Here is a 16,412-nt window from a genome sequence, read left to right on the forward strand (position 1 = left end):
CGGACGTCCGCGACTCTGGGCCACTCCTGCGACATTATACTATGACATGTAGACTCGGATGGTACGTACCCTTTCATATTCTAGGCTTGCTTGCTTTGACTAATATTATCGATCCTTCCTATATGATGCCAAGATCCTGATATATATTGCATGATTGTATTTTACAGGATGATGCCAGAGATCTGATTGTTATTAAACCTACCTATGGGACAAAGTTGAGGACTTGGTTGATTTTCACAACAATGGGTGTAATGGTTTAACTCCAAATTCAGAGTTGTTTCTTACATATGATAACATATTTGATGATCGGGGCTCACCATGAAACTAATTATATGAATATCCATGTTGAAATCCGATAAAATTGGGCATTTTATGAAGATTTGTTTGTGTGGATTGAACCTCGGGGATTAGGGCGACAGGTGGCGGCTCGGATGATTTTTAGTTATGAATTGTGTGAAAATAACTGTTTTAAAACATGTATTTAGGTGCAGGGTGGTAAAAGATGTTATCCGATAAAGTTTCGTGCTGATTAACCGTGGGAGCTCAGAGGAGTAGGTTCACAATGTTCACAATCAAATGGCGCCATTCAGACCTTGATGTGAAGATGGATTCTGCCCCCATCGTTTTTGGCCAAGAAACATTTCAAAGTTGACGTCCAAATCCAGTCGCTGAGGAGATAGGTTGTGGGGGAAGGGAGGGACAGCAGCAATGACTGTATTCTGCCCTCCAGTACATGTGATCTCCCAGTCAGTGTGTTGTACTTCAGTTGGCTGTTCGTACAATCTGGTTCAGGAGGACACAATTCAAGCCGATGAAACTTTTGTCGCTCCTGTGTGAAGCGGGGCCATCGCCGTAAAATACAAAACACACAGGAAATGGCGCTCTGTGTTGAGGCGCGGCGGTGATGGTCATGTTTAACCCTCGACCAGTCAAAGATCCCCGGGGGGTTAAATACCACGATGAGGTCAGCTTTGGTCTCATTTGCTGTGTCCCACCTGTCTCAGACAAACAGGGCATAAATGATTATCTCACTCCTTTCTGTGCATGTGCGATCGGGATGAATTCAGAGCTTTGAGGCTTTTGGAATGTGGGGGAAAACGAAGCAGGGAGAACTAATGAGGAAGGATTCAATCATGTTGTTGTTGTTGTTGTTGTTGTTGTTGTTGTTGTTGTTGTTGTTGTAGCCTCGGTCCCACGTCAAGTGAAAAGAGTTGTGATGGAGCTCAAATATCCAGCATGTCTGCCAGACACTCCTAGAGACTGGGTGTGGAAGAGATGTTGACAAAATGTCTGTGTTGGATCAGTACAGGGAGCGGCAGCAATCTATAATCTTACTATAATTCACCACCTGTCTGTCCAATCGAAGGTACCACAAAAACGGCTCAACCAATCGCAACGATATTTTGGGTGGGTATTCCTGGGACCCCTGGGAGTAAAATAGGCTATATTGTTTTTCAAATTTTTCCAGGTTTTCCAATTTTCCAGTTTTTCCAAACATGATGGAATAATATTTACCGATATGAACAGTGATGTGGCTTTTGTTGAAATTCTACAAATACTGTTTATTCTATGTACCAGGAGAGAGTATATCGACTCCTGACGAACTCTTCAGATATAAACGTGCGGCTCCGAAGGAACATGGCAGCATGTGCGAAGCGACTGAGAAACAGGTGTCGCGGCCGCTTCCGTGTTACAGATTCGGCGCGCACTCCTCACACATAAACGTGCGACTGAGAAAGACGTGCAGCGGCCGCTTCCATTTTGCAGAATTCAATCTTTTTTCAAAATGGGCGCCATGTACTGTTTAGATTTTGATGATTTGCGTGTGATATGATTCAACGGATGTTTATATGAATCGTTTCAACTAAAAAAGGCCTTCAATTTCTGATATTTTTCCTTTTCATTTGGGCTTCCCATTTGAAGCCCCGCCCATAGGGCGGGTACCGTTGCTAGTAATAAAAGTGAAACTTTGTGTGTGTGTGTGTGTGTGTGTGTGTGTGTGTGTGTGTGTGTCAATGAGTGTTTGTGTTTGTGTGTGTGTCAATGTGTGTGTGTGTGTGTGTGTGTGTGTGTGTGTGTGTGTGTGTGTGTGTGTGTGTCTCCTCCATAACTCCAAAACCATGAAATCTAGCATCCCAAAACTTTGCATGCATACTTATCGAACTCCAAGTGCATGTGCATGAATGAAAACTTGGTGTTTGATTGTGTTTAAACACCTCCTTTTGCAGATCTCATTGAGGGGGTGCTCAAAGAAAAAGAAAAAGAAAAGAAAAGCCTTGACAAAATAGTAGTGCGCTATCTTTGTCAGCCCTCTGTTACATTGCTGGGTTCTTATGCTGCTATTTCATTTCGGCCTATTCCAACGTGCCTTGACTTGGAAACATGATCTATTCTTATGGACTAATTAAAGTGTATAATCAAAATCTGGATTTAGATTTGAGGATCGGATCCAATCTATAATAATAGCCGGCGAAGCTGGTGTTGTCAATGAACGCGTACGTATTATGTTGAAAAGCCAGAATTTGCTGGATCCCTTGGCTTGAGAATTTTGAAGCTTTGATGCACCAAATCGCTCAATGGAGGCCGTCATCTTGCGGATGCGGAAGTATGCATAACAAATTGAAAAAAGTTCAATAGGGGTTTGTTTCACCCGTCTTTGTTTGATTCACAATCTTATGCACCTCTAATTTGTAATTAAAATACTTTAAGACCAACCTCGGCCCGCAGGGGCCTGGTTACCTTCAACGAAAATCATCACCAAACACCGGAACCAATGAGATTCGAGCATTTGAAAAAATATTTCAAAAACCAAATCGCTCAATGGAGGCCACCATCTTCCGGATGCGGAAGTATGCATAAAAAAATTGCGAAAAAGTTCAATAGGAGTTTGTTTCACCCGTCTTTGTTTGATTCACGATCTTATGCACCTCTAATTTGTAATTAAAATACTTTAAGACCAACCTCATTATCTTCAACGAAAATCATCACCAAACACCGGAACCAATGAGATTCGAGCATTTGAAGAGATATTTCAAAAGAGCTTATTACGCGTTTCGGACGCTGAAAACGGCGTCAAATATTCTAAAATTGACGAAGAATTATTTTTTAGAAATCTCGCGGCCGTAGGGGATAGTTTTTCACGGCCGGAAATATCCGAAGTTGAGACGGAATTCACCGAATTAATCAAGAAGTAAATTTTATCAATTTTAATCTCATCCAGAATGCAAATGGTGTCATTTTAGGTCTGAATTTGCGAAATTTTGTGAGCTGACCAATCAGCGATCAGCTTAGGTCAGCCAATCAGCGCCATCGACACGGTTTGATTAACGACAGTCACACATTGCCATTGATCTTACTGCAAGCACTGATCTTACTGCAAGCTAACTTCTTCTGGTGGAGGAAGCCGCAGTGCCCGGAGAGAACCAGTCCTGACAGCGACTGAAGTTAGAAGACGACACACACACTGTGAAAACGTATGTTAAGCCCAGTTAAAATTTCTTAAAATAGGCCCTAAGCTAGCACATCGTATAGTTACTTCCTTAAGCTTCTTGTGACATTTATTGTATGTAGGTATTGGGGAGGACTGTCTGCTCTTCTCTTTTACCAAGTCTTACCAGGTACGGTACCTACTACACCTACCTACTACCAACTACCTAACCTACTGATGCCATAGTGATGGGTAAAATAGTGGCAAGAGGCTTTGGCTTTGCCGGCTCATTGCGGCTTTGCAGTCGGGTACTAGTAAAAGGCAGTGTTTGTCCGTCTGTCTCCTCCATAACTTCATTACCATGAAACCTCGTGGCCTTTATGAAACCTATATGGCGGCCTACCATCTTGGTCAACCCACTGCACTTTGCTGGGTGCTTAAGCCGCCATTTTGTTTCGGCCTACTCAAACGTGCCTTGACTTGGAAACACGATCAATTATCATTACGTAATTGAAGCATATCATCAAAATGTGGATTCAGATATGAGGACTGGATGCTGTAGACTAAATAATGTCCACATCTGGAGTGAAATCTGACAAAATTTACCATATCTAGCAATTGGTGAACGCTATTCAGGCTGCTTTTGCAATCCATGGCATTAGAGTAGACAGAGCTGCCTTTTTGTTTTCACGTACCCATTTTTTCATCGACTAACATTTTTGTGTGATATAGTCACTCTCCTCCTCCGTTTCCTTGCTCCACCCTGCTTTCCTTCTCTCTTTCCTCCCTGCTCCTCCCCCTCCTCACTCCCCCACCCCTCCTTGCCCCCATTCCTCCTCTCTCCCCCTTCCCCCCCACCCTCCCTTCTCTCCTGCCTCATTTCTCTCTCTCCTATTCCAGCCTCCATCCTCTCCCTACCCCTTCCCTCTCTCTCCTCCCCCTTCCCTTTCCTTCCCCCACCCCTCCCTCTTCTCCTCACCTCCTCATTCATATTCTCCTCAGGAAGCGACTCATTGTGACCCGGCAATGCCGGGTACTTTTGCTGGTACTCTAAATATGTATCTATATCTGGAATGCAATCTGAAAAATTTAAGACATGAGCGATTCTTATAACTGAATGTATTTCTGATGACTAAGCTTTAAGCAAGGCTGTCCTTCCTCATTCTCCATGTTGCCAAAGCAGTGAACTTAACTTCTTCCATTATATTGAGTGAAGAAAAGACGAAGGAATGGTGCCCAAAAGTGTATCTTTATTGAGTGCAACAAAAATAATGAACCAGCGGGATTGACGTCTCGGCTTCCGCAGTTCCACCTGGGTATTCCGTGGGGGAAATCTACAGAGTTAAGAAGGCAAAATAAATCAAATTAAAGATCAAGTTGAAAGAACGTGGCCCAGATCGCTCCTCATGCTATCGTCTATTTAATTTATTTCCTTCCTTTAAAAAGTACATCTATCAACAAACATAGACCTGTTTCAAGGTAAATCTTTGGGGTTGTCGTTTTGATGTACTTTACGTGTGTGTATATACTGTATATAGATTACCGCAATGGAACTTTTTCTTTTTTTTTGTATACTGAATCGAGGCTCGTGAAAGAGCTAACATTTACTTCACAAACAAATCAACCAGCCAAACAAAATATATAAAAAGAGGGAGCAGAAGACAAGATGGGGAGAGAAGGGGAAGCACATAAACACAACATTTGAGAGCAGGGAGATGTGTGGGAGGGAGAGGGCTTGGGGGGAGGAGGCGTGGGAAGGGGGGGGGGGGGGGGGATAAGTATAAACCACAAGGACACCAAGGACTTCCAGGACAGAAGTTGGTATTTCAAAAAAGTGGAATTGGGGTGAAATTAGCGGGAGTAGAAAAGATCAAGGTTTTGGATGGGGGAAGATAAGAGATGGTGGTGAACAGCTGTTTTAAAGACCTGGAGGGTGGAGTGGGATTGAAGAGAGTGAGGGAGTTTGTTCCAGAGGCGGGAGAAAAGAGGAATGAAGGAGTGAAGGTGAGCAGAGTCTTAATTTTGGCAGTTTAACCATAAGAGGGTTGCAGGCAGATCTTGTGCGACCTGCAGGAATATTTGCGGGACAGAGCCCAGAGATGCGGATTCCATTGAGCTGCGGATGAAAGCCTTGTATGTGGTGAGGAGCTCAGGTGTGCCAAGGAAGGACTTCGCACGACGGAGGATGCCCAGTCGGCGACTGGCTTTGGAGGCCAGATTTGAAATGTGGTTGTCCCAGGAAAGATCATGGCAGATAGTGAGACCCAAAATCTTGAGTGACAGAACTTCTTGGAGAGGATTATTCAGAAAGTGGATGGGAGGGTTGTCCAGTCGGTCTTTTCGGAGAGACATCGTAAGAGTGTGAGATTTGTCAGGATTGAAAGACATGTTCCACTTGTTGGCCCAGTCTGTGATTTTGTCCATGTCTGCAGAGAGTGAGGAGGCTGCAGACTGCCGATCTGAGGGATGAAGAATGGAGCGACAGAGAGTAGAGTCATCAGCAAAGAGATAGAGAGGATTTTCAAGAGAGTCAGAGAGATCATTGATGAAGACCAAAAAAAGCACAGGGCCCAGAACACTGCCTTGGGGAACTCCAGCCTGAACAGGAAGAGCAGATGAGAGAAACCCATTCAGAGCCACATGTTGACTACGACTAGAGAGGAAGTCCGCCAGCCATGCATGGAGATTTCCATGGATACCAAAAGTGGAGAGTTTGGTGAGCAGAGCGGGGTGCCAGACCGTATCGAAGGCACGTGATATGTCAAGGGAGACAGCTCTAATTTCCTGTTTGGCATTGAGGACCTCCATCGATTGTTGAGAAAGCAGAGGCAGCATGTCCAGAGTAGAGTGACCAGGTCTGAAACCAAATTGATGATCAGAGATCAAGCCATTGGAGAAGAGGAAAGATTTGGTGTTTGAACAAACTAGTGTTTGTTCCCCCTCCATCCCCTCCCTTACCTCAAACGGCTACACAGCTGACTCCGCACGTGAAAAAGCTGAATGCCTCAACTCTGTGTTTGCCTCTAAATCTTGTGTCCCAAACCCATCCCTCTCTGTACCCACCATACCCAGTCGTACCCTGCTGCTCCTGGACTCCATGTCCTTTCCTCCTGACAAGGTGGAAAAGTTTCTGTTAACCCTCGACTCTGATTCTGCAACTGGACCCGACGGCATCAGCCCACGGGTCCTAAAATCCTGCTCTGCTGCTCTATCTCACCCTCTCTCTGTTCTCTTCAGCCTCTCTTTTGCTCAAGGTCAACTGCCATCTGCTTGGAAATCAGCCAACATCACCGCTTTGCACAAAAAAGGTGCAAAAACAGATCCTAGCAACTACAGACCAATCAGCCTTCTCCCAATTATCAGCAAAGTCATGGAATCCATCATTGCTTCGGATATGAAATCTTTCCTCTTCTCCAATGGCTTGATCTCTGATCATCAATTTGGTTTCAGACCAGGTCACTCTACTCTGGACATGCTGCTTCTGCTGTCTCAACAATGGATGGAGGTCCTCAATGCCAAACAGGAAATTAGAGCTGTCTCCCTCGACATATCACGTGCCTTCGACACGGTCTGGCACCCCGCTCTGCTCACCAAACTCTCCTCCTTTGGTATCCATGGAAATCTCCACGCATGGCTGGCGGACTTCCTCTCTAGTCGTCGTCAACGTGTGGCCCTGAATGGGTTTCTCTCATCTCCTCTTCCTGTTCAGGCTGGAGTTCCCCAAGGCAGTGTTCTGGGCCCCATGCTTTTTCTGGTCTTCATCAATGATCTCTCTGACTCTCTCGAAAATCCTCTCTATCTCTTTGCTGATGACTCCACTCTCTGCCGCTCCATTCCTCTTCCCTCAGATCGGCAGTCTGCTGCCTCCTCACTCTCTGAAGACCTGGACAAAATCACAGACTGGTCAAACAAGTGGAACATGTCTTTCAATCCTGACAAATCTCACACTCTTACTATGTCTCTCCGAAAAGATCGACTGGACAACCCTCCCATCTACTTTCTCAACAATCCTCTCCAAGAAGTTCTGTCGCTCAAGATTTTGGGTCTCACTATCTGCCATGATCTTTCTTGGGAAAACCACATTTCCAAGCTGGCCTCCAAAGCCAGTCGCCGACTGGGCATCCTCCGTCGTGCGAAGTCCTTCCTCGGCAAACCTGAGCTCCTCACCACATACAAGGCTTTCATCCGCAGCTCAATGGAATACTGTTCTCCCCTATGGGCCGGTGCTCCTGCCTCACACCTAGCTCGGCTTCACGCTGTTGAAACCAAAGCTTTCAGAATTATTGGAATCTCCCGCGATGAAGCTATCTCTGAGGGCCTTTCACTCACTCACCGCAGGCAGGTAGGTGGTCTTTCTGTCTTCTACCGACTCCTCTCCGGCCTTGCACCCCCAGCTCTCTCTGTGCTCTGTCCCCCAAATATTCCTACAGGTCGCACAAGATCTGCCAGCAACCCTCTGATGGTTAAACTGCCGAAATCTCGGCTCTCTGCTCACCTTCACTCTTTCATTCCTCTTTTCTCCCGCCTCTGGAACAAACTCCCTCACTCCCTTCAATCCCACTCCTCCCTCCAGGTCTTTAAAACAGCTGTTCACCACCATCTCTTATCTTCCCCCATCCAAAACCTTGATCTTTTCTACCCCCGCTAATTCACCCCAGATCCACCTTGTTTGAAATTCCAACTTCTTTCCTGGAAGTCCTGGCAGTGTCCATATGTTTTATACCTCTTCCACCGCCCCCTTCCCACGCCCCCCCCCCCCCCAAAGCCCTCGCCCTCTCAGATCTCTCGATGTCTCCATGTCTCTCGGTCCCTGCTCTCAAATGTTGTGTTTTGTGTCCTTCCCCCTATCTCCCCATCTTGTCTACCGCTCCCTATGTTATATGTTTTATGTGTCGGTTTGTCTTTCTGTGTGATTAATGTTCGCTCTTTCACGAGCCTCGATCTTGTATACACAAAAAAAAACAAAAAAAAAAAAAAAAAATTCCATATCTGAAGCAATGATGGATTCCATGACTTTGCTGATAATTGGGAGAAGGCTGATTGGTCTGTAGTTGCTGGGATCTGTTTTTGCACCTTTTTGTGCAAAGCGGTGATGTTGGCAGATTTCCAAGCAGATGGCAGATGACCTTGAGCAAAGGAGAGGGTGAAGAGAACAGAGAGAAGGAGTGAAAGAGCGGAAGAACAGGATTTTAGGACCCGTGGGCTGATGCCGTCAGGTCCAGTTGCAGAATCAGAGTCGAGGGTTGACAGAAACTTTTCCGCCTTGTCAGGAGGAAAGGACACAGAGTCCAGGAGCAGCTGGGTACGACTGGGTATGGTGGGTACAGAGAGGGATGGGTTTGGGACACAAGATTTAGAGGCAAACACAGAGTTGAGGCATTCAGCTTTTTCACGTGCGGAGTCAGCCGTGTGGCCATTTGAGGTGAGGGAGGGGATGGAGGGGGAACAAACACCAGAAACAGATTTGACCAGACGCCACCAGGATTTGGAAGAGGGAGACAGATAAGAGAGTTCGGTCCTGAGAACGGAGAGATATTGTTTCCTGGCTCTCCTGAGGGTGGACACACACTTGTTTCGGGCTTTGTGAAAGGAAATGAGATTTCCTTCCATTGGATTTGCTTTCCAGGAGACGAAAGCAAGTTGATTCTGGGCAATAGCCTCACCACAAGATTCCATGTACCATGGACGGGAGGAAGGGTATGACAACTGAAGACGAGATGGGATAAATCTGTGCATGAGAGAGAGCAATTTACTTTGGAAGAATTCCCAGGATGAGTTGATGTCAGAGGTGGTAGAGATGGGAGACCAGTCCAGATGAATGATGGCTGCTTGAAGAACGTGCCAGTTGGCCTGAGTGAAATGCCAGGCTCATCGACGCTGAGGACGCTTTCTGAGAATGGTCAGAGAGATGTCCACTTTAACAAGCACATGATCAGATGAGCCGATTGGAGCAGAAGAAGAGCAGCAGACATTTTCAGGGAAGTTAGTCATAACCAAGTTCAGAAGAGAGGATGCTCCATTGACTGAGATCCGGGTCGGGAAATTGACAGATTGTGTCAGTCCCAGTGAGTCACAGAAGTCCTTTGCTGAAGAGCCATGGCTGGGTGACAGAGGTACCCACACCCAGCCAACTGGCATGGTGACAATTGAAATCACCACATATGAGGAAGAGAGAGTTGGGATGGGTAGATAGAAGTTGGTCCATATTATTAGACAGCGAGATGTAGATGGAGTCATCACTGTTTGGTGGACGGTACAACACACATTTGAACAAAAGGTGGGAGTGAAGGGGAAGCCGTAGCCAAAGGTATTCCTGGGGGTGAGGTGGAGAGAGGGCAGTGCAGGGCGAGTGAGGAAGAGAGTTTTTTTTATAAAGATAGCAACCCCACCTCCAGGACGAGGCTCAGGTCTATCATACCGGAGGAGGGAGTAACCTGGGAGAGATACCAAGGAATCAGAGACATCATGAAGGAGGAAAGTTTCTGTTAAGCAGAACACGGGAAGGGGTGATGGGGAAGTTTTGGAGGGAAGGGGTGATGGGGAAGATTTGGAGGGGAGGGGTGAGATTGGATTTTGAAAAGTGTACGATTAATGGGAAATGAACATTTATTGCAAAATGAGTTTCTTGAGACCTTCGAGTCAAAAATACGTTTGAGGACGCTTAAGGATGGGTGGAGTGCTGGAGAGTTTAGGGAATCTATGAAAGAGGCACTGTAAGAGATGGAATTTTTTTTTGGAATGAATAGATTTGGTGAGCAAGTCGAAAGCATCCTTTTATAGAAGAAAAATAAAAAGGTGTTATAGTATATGACAGAATACAGTTCTTCAGGGGACAGTTGAAACATTTTTTAACAACGTGATCACGTGATCACGAACAACGTGGTCGAAGAACGAACGAACAAATAAGAACGAACAAACGGATAAGAGCAGAGAAGAAAAAAAATATATATATATTTTTTTTTGTTGAGATTTTAAAACAAGGAAGTATGGGGTGAAAAGGCCGTGAAAAACAGAGACCGAAAGTAATTGCAGCGCAATCGAAGAACCGCTGAGACAAAAACAAAGCCTCAAGCCAAAGTCAGACACGGTAGCCTACTACACTAGGCCTCAGAATACGCGACACGAACTAACCGACGATTCTGTACACAGGTATGAAAAACCAACACCGAGAATCCTATTAAAGACACACCAATAGTTACACACACCAAAAGAAAGATACAGTTTCGACACAATTGTGAAAAATTACTTAACTTCGAAAGCATGCGCGCATGGACAGCTTTGAAGAGACGTGACCTCCAATCTTCAACTTCGACAAAGCTGCGGTGCCTGAGTCGCAATGTTTCACTCACAAGTGCTCATACAGGAGATTTTTACACAATGCTCATACATCGCTCATACACAACGCTCTCTTCCACCCCTCTCTCTCTCCCTCACCCCTCTCTTCCTCTCTCTCCCCTACCTCTCTCTTTCTCACCTCCACCCCTCTCCCTCCCCCACCCCTCTTGGGTCTTGGGTCCCCCATCTCTCTACCCCGGGTGACTTGGCAATCGCTAGCTAGCTGCTTGTTAACTGAACACACCCAGGGTGGCTTGACAAGTCCTAGCTAGCTGCTTGTTAACTGAACACACACCGGGTGGCTTGGCAAGTAATAGCTCGGTTCTTGGTAACTCAACACACCCCTGGTGGCTTGGCAAGCGCCAGATAGCTGCTTGGTGACTGAACACACCCCGGGCAGCTTCGCAAGTACTTGCGAGCTGCTTGGTAACTGAATACACCCCGGGCGGCTTGGCAAGCACTAGCTAGCTTCTTGATAACTGAACTCACCCTTGGTGGCTTGGCAAGCGCTAACTAGCTGCTTGGTAACTGAACTCACCCAGGGTGGCTTGCCAAGTGCGAGCTAGCTACTTGGTAACTGAGCTCACCCCGTGTGGCTTGGCAAGCGTTAGCTAGCTGCTTGGTAACTGAACTCACCCCGGGTGGCTTGACAAGCGCTAGCTAGCAGCTTGATAACTGACCACATCCTGGGTAGGCTGGTAAGCGCTTGGTAGCTGCTTGGTAACTAAACTCACCCCGGGTGGCTTGGCAAGCGCTAGCTAGCTGCTTGGTAACTGAACTCACTCCAGGTGGCTTGGTAAGCGCTAGCTAGCTGCTTGGTAACTGAACTCACCCTCGGTAGATTGTCAAGTGCTACCGAGCTGCTAGGTAACTGAACTCACCCTCAGTGGCTTGGCAAGCGCTAGCTAGCTGCTTGGTAACTGAATTCACCCTCAGTAGATTGGCAAGTGCGACCTAGCTGCGAGGTAACTGAACTCACCCTCGGTGGCTTGGCAAGCGCTAGCTATCTGCTTGGTAACTGACCACATCCTGGGTAGGCTGGTAAGCGCATGGTAGCTGCTTGGTAACTAAACTCACCCCGGGTGGCTTGGCAAGCGCTAGCTAGCTGCTTGATAACTGAACTCACCCTTGGTGGCTTGGCAAGCGCTAACTAGCTGCTTGGTAACTGAACTCACCCAGGGTGGCTTGCCAAGCGCGAGCTAGCTACTTGGTAACTGAGCTCACCCCGTGTGGCCTGGCAAGCGTTAGCTAGCTGCTTGGTAACTGAACTCACCCCGGGTGGCTTGACAAGCGCTAGCTAGCAGCTTGATAACTGACCACATCCTGGGTAGGCTGGTAAGCGCTTGGTAGCTGCTTGGTAACTAAACTCACCCCGGGTGGCTTGGCAAGCGCTAGCTAGCTGCTTGGTAACTGAACTCACTCCAGGTGGCTTGGTAAGCGCTAGCTAGCTGCTTGGTAACTGAACTCACCCTCGGTAGATTGTCAAGTGCTACCGAGCTGCTAGGTAACTGAACTCACCCTCAGTGGCTTGGCAAGCGCTAGCTAGCTGCTTGGTAACTGAATTCACCCTCAGTAGATTGGCAAGTGCGACCTAGCTGCGAGGTAACTGAACTCACCCTCGGTGGCTTGGCAAGCGCTAGCTATCTGCTTGGTAACTGACCACATCCTGGGTAGGCTGGTAAGCGCATGGTAGCTGCTTGGTAACTAAACTCACCCCAGGTGGCTTGGCAAGCGCTAGCTAGCTGCTTGATAACTGAACTCACCCTCGGTGGCTGGGAAGCGCTTGGTAGCTGCTTGGTAACTGAACTCACACCGGGTGGCTTGGCAAGTGCTACCTAGCTGCTAGTTAACTGAACTCACCCTCGGTAGATTGGCAAGTGCTACCTAGCTGCTAGGTACATGAACTCACCCTCGTTGGCTTGGCAAGCACTAGCTAGCTGCTTGGTAACTGAACTCACCCTCGGTAGATTGGCAAGCACTACCTAGCTGCTTGGTAACTGAACTCACCCTCGGTAGATTGGCAAGTGCTGCCTAGCTGCGAGGTAACTGACCAGTGACCACATCCTGTGTAGGCTGGTAAGCGCTTGATAGCTGCTCGGTAACTGAACACACCCCGTGTGGCTTTCAGACTTTTGGAGCATAAATCACATTGACATGTTGTCAATCCACACTGATTATTTACGAGTTTATCACACAAGTGTTTTAATAAATAATCGTGTGTTGTAAGCCATTGACGACAGAAGCACAAATGCAATTTGGAAAATGGATAAAATAGTTGGGAAATTGTCATGGTGGCAAAGTTTACAAGTAAAGTTGATCAATCTAGAGGGAACTTCTGGGTGGCCTTTGAATGCAATGCAGAGCAGTCGATGTGATTTTTAAAATGGGATGCTGGAGACCATTAAACAACAACAACAATATTTACGACACATACAGTTCCCAAACGGACCGTGATGATCCCATTGCAGGGACATTCAAAGTCCAAAGCACGTGCGGAGTTTCGGAGCTCAGTGATGTCGCTCGTAGTTGGGATCGGTGGGTGAGTTGTGTCGTGCATCATCTCCACTTCACCAAGACGTCTGCGTAGCTTATTGGTCAATTTGGCATCATATAAGCACACGAAGACAGTGCACACTCACACTGTGTGTCCGTTCGGCCACTCACAATCAGAGCGCACGAGAGTGTGTCCAGTGTGGATAATTTACATCCTCTTGTTGGGTCCTGTAGTTACATTTGTAATCATGTGTCGTTCACTTGTTTTTGTTTTTTTAATTTTTGTTTTTTACTTGAAAAGTCTTTATATCATCATTTCCTGTGCAACCTGTTGCATCATTTCCGGAAACGTGCCTGTGCCGCTGATGCAGTGCCCCCTGTTTCAATGGAAGGATGCAGGCTGAGTCAAACAAACCTGGTGTTGTATAACGGTGTGTGTGTGTGTGTGTGTGTGTGTGTGTGTGTGTGTGTGTGTGTGTGTGTGTGTGTGTGTGTGTGTGCGTGCGTGCGTGCGTGTGTGCGTGCGTGTGTGTGTGTGTATACATTCACATGTTATCAGAAGTAAATACATTGTGTGGATGACATCATTGTGCATCTGATGAATTGCCAGTAACCATTTTGTGAAACTGAATGTGCAGGTGCAGCATCTAACTCAATATGTCGAAATGTCACACACGTCCATGCCTGTGGGATTCCCACTGGTGACCCCCCACTGGTTACATTATATTGGACTACGCATTTTATTATTTTCATCTTATTATCTCTCGATTTTGTCATTGATGAATTTTGGTAACACCTCTGGTGTTATATAAAATTTGTCTTATTTCAGATGAATCTTGTTTTCGTTTTTCTTTTGTATTATGATGATTTGTGTAATTTTGTTGGTGCCTTGAGCACCCTATTGGGTGGATATGTGCGCATTAGAAATACTAGGGCATGCCCGTACTATATATATATCTAAAATTATATCCCCCCCCTCTATTTACATGAAATGGTTTGGTCCATTCGCAAAGCCAAAGCGAACGGCTTGCGAGTACGGTGACAATCCCCCCCCCCCCCTCTATTTACATGAAATGGTTTGGTCCATTCGCAAAGCCAAAGCGAACGGCTTGCGAGTACGGTGACAATCCCCCCCCCCTCTATTTACATGAAATGGTTTGGTCCAAAGCGAACGGCTTGCGGAGTTTGGTAAAGAAATCGCCATAGCTCGGTAACTACTTGTCCGATTAATATGAAACCTTGAAAAGGCACATCCTCAGGTCCCCAGCAATATACCTGGCAAGTTTCAAGTATATCGGACCCGTGGTTGTCGAGAAACAGCGGTCACAGACAAACAAACACACAGACACACAGACATACAGAGATTACTGGAATTATAGATAGATGTACATTATTATTATTATTTTGCACACACACACACACACACACACACACACGTACACACACACACACACACACACACACACATACACGCACATGTACACACGTACACGCACATGTACACCGACACACATGGACATGCATACACATACACACATATACACACACATACATATATATGCACATACAAGTATATATATATACTTGTGCATCTGATATATATATATATATATATTTATTATATATATATATATATATATATATGTATATATATATATATATATATATACATACATACATACAAGATATATATATATATATATATATATATATATATATATATATATATATATATATATATATATATATATATACGTATATATACACAAAGAATTAAGTTAAGCACCCCCCCCGTTTTTTTACAACCTCGCACATTACAAGTTTGTTGTCCTCAAAACAGTGTAATATACCCATGATATTGCTATATTTTCTGGAGAAGTGATATTATGGTCACATAAAAACATAACAATCATGCCGTTTTCAATATTTTATTCTGAATAATTTAAGGTGAAATTTTTTGGGAATTTTAGGCATATTTTCACCTCAATTTAAGTATGGAGCTATAGGTCCATCACGGACAGTGTGGATGACGTTTATGTTTTCTAACGTACAGTCATTGTTCTGAGAAGACCTCTAGCGACCTTTACAGAAAATCACGACCACGTGGATGATAACACGTGCTGCACGAGCGATGGGTGTCACAGATGAGTGCACTCATCTGCATTTCATCAATGGATAATTGCTAATGTCATACCAATCATTATTTGATCTCACATACCTTAGAATATATGCCAATGTATACATATACACAAAGAATATATATTAGGGGGTGCTTACCTTAATTCGTTGTGTAGGGGTGCTTAACTTAATTCTTTGTGTATATATATATAACTTATATGTGTATATATATGTGTACTTATATGTGAGAGTATATATATGTGTGTGTGTGTGGTTTATATATGTATAACTGTGAGAAATAGTAGAAACTCCACAGTACGAGCAGGGCGTCTCATTTGCATTAAATAAATAATCGGCAGATTAAATCAGACGCGGACGTAGCTTCAGGACGTCGATCTTTAATTGTCGACAAGCTTTCGACCAACAAAGGTCTTCTTCTTAGTCGTCCCCAAGTCGTCCCCATTCTTCCGTTGAACTTGGGGACGACTAAGAAGAAGACCTTTGTTGGTCGAAAGCTTGTCGACAATTAAAGATCGACGTCCTGAAGCTACGTCCGCGTCTGATTTAATCTCCCGATTATATATATTGTTGCGGTTTTGAGAACCCTCACTTGTGTAAATAAATTCAACATCATTAAAGGTTAAAGGTAGCACCCCTAGTTAGTCCACAAGCAACACGTAGGCCACCATAGGATTCCAGTTATTTCATTAGTATGTGTTTTAGATAAGGCCGTGTTTCCAATAGTTGAATCTGCGTTGTCAATCAAATAAGAAGTAGGCCCCATTCCGTTCAGTTTGCAACCTCCCTCTCCAAACGACGCCATTACGCGCCCTCCAGTCTGCCATGGCCCCTCCCAATTTGTTACGCGCCTTTGTTAGCAGTGTTCACTGCCTTGAGTTGGAGCTCGCTCAAACGCAGCCATAAGCCACGCGGTGAGGCCCGAGAAAGGGGGCGGAACGCCAAGAAGAAGGTGTGGCCACGTCATCCAGCCGTCAAAGGCGGAGCCGGTAAGCCCTCACCAACCAACCAGGGCTGAAGT

General features: G+C 45.6%; 1 protein-coding gene across 1 annotated transcript in view; it reads left to right on the forward strand.

The window, feature by feature from the left end:
- Positions 1-13,198: 13,198 nt before the first annotated feature.
- The window catches only part of LOC137425627 (nicotinamide riboside kinase 2-like), a 121,946-nt gene continuing 118,732 nt past the window's right edge, over positions 13,199-16,412 (forward strand). The window contains exon 1 of the mRNA XM_078776898.1: positions 13,199-13,301. Coding sequence (XP_078633024.1) covers positions 13,216-13,301 — 86 coding nt within the window. The 5' untranslated portion in view covers positions 13,199-13,215. The remainder of the gene's footprint in view (positions 13,302-16,412) is intronic.

The sequence above is a fragment of the Myxine glutinosa genome, chromosome 4, assembly GCF_964187855.1.
Source record: "Myxine glutinosa chromosome 4, kmMyxGlut1.1, whole genome shotgun sequence".
Taxonomy (NCBI): Eukaryota; Metazoa; Chordata; class Myxini; order Myxiniformes; family Myxinidae; genus Myxine; species Myxine glutinosa.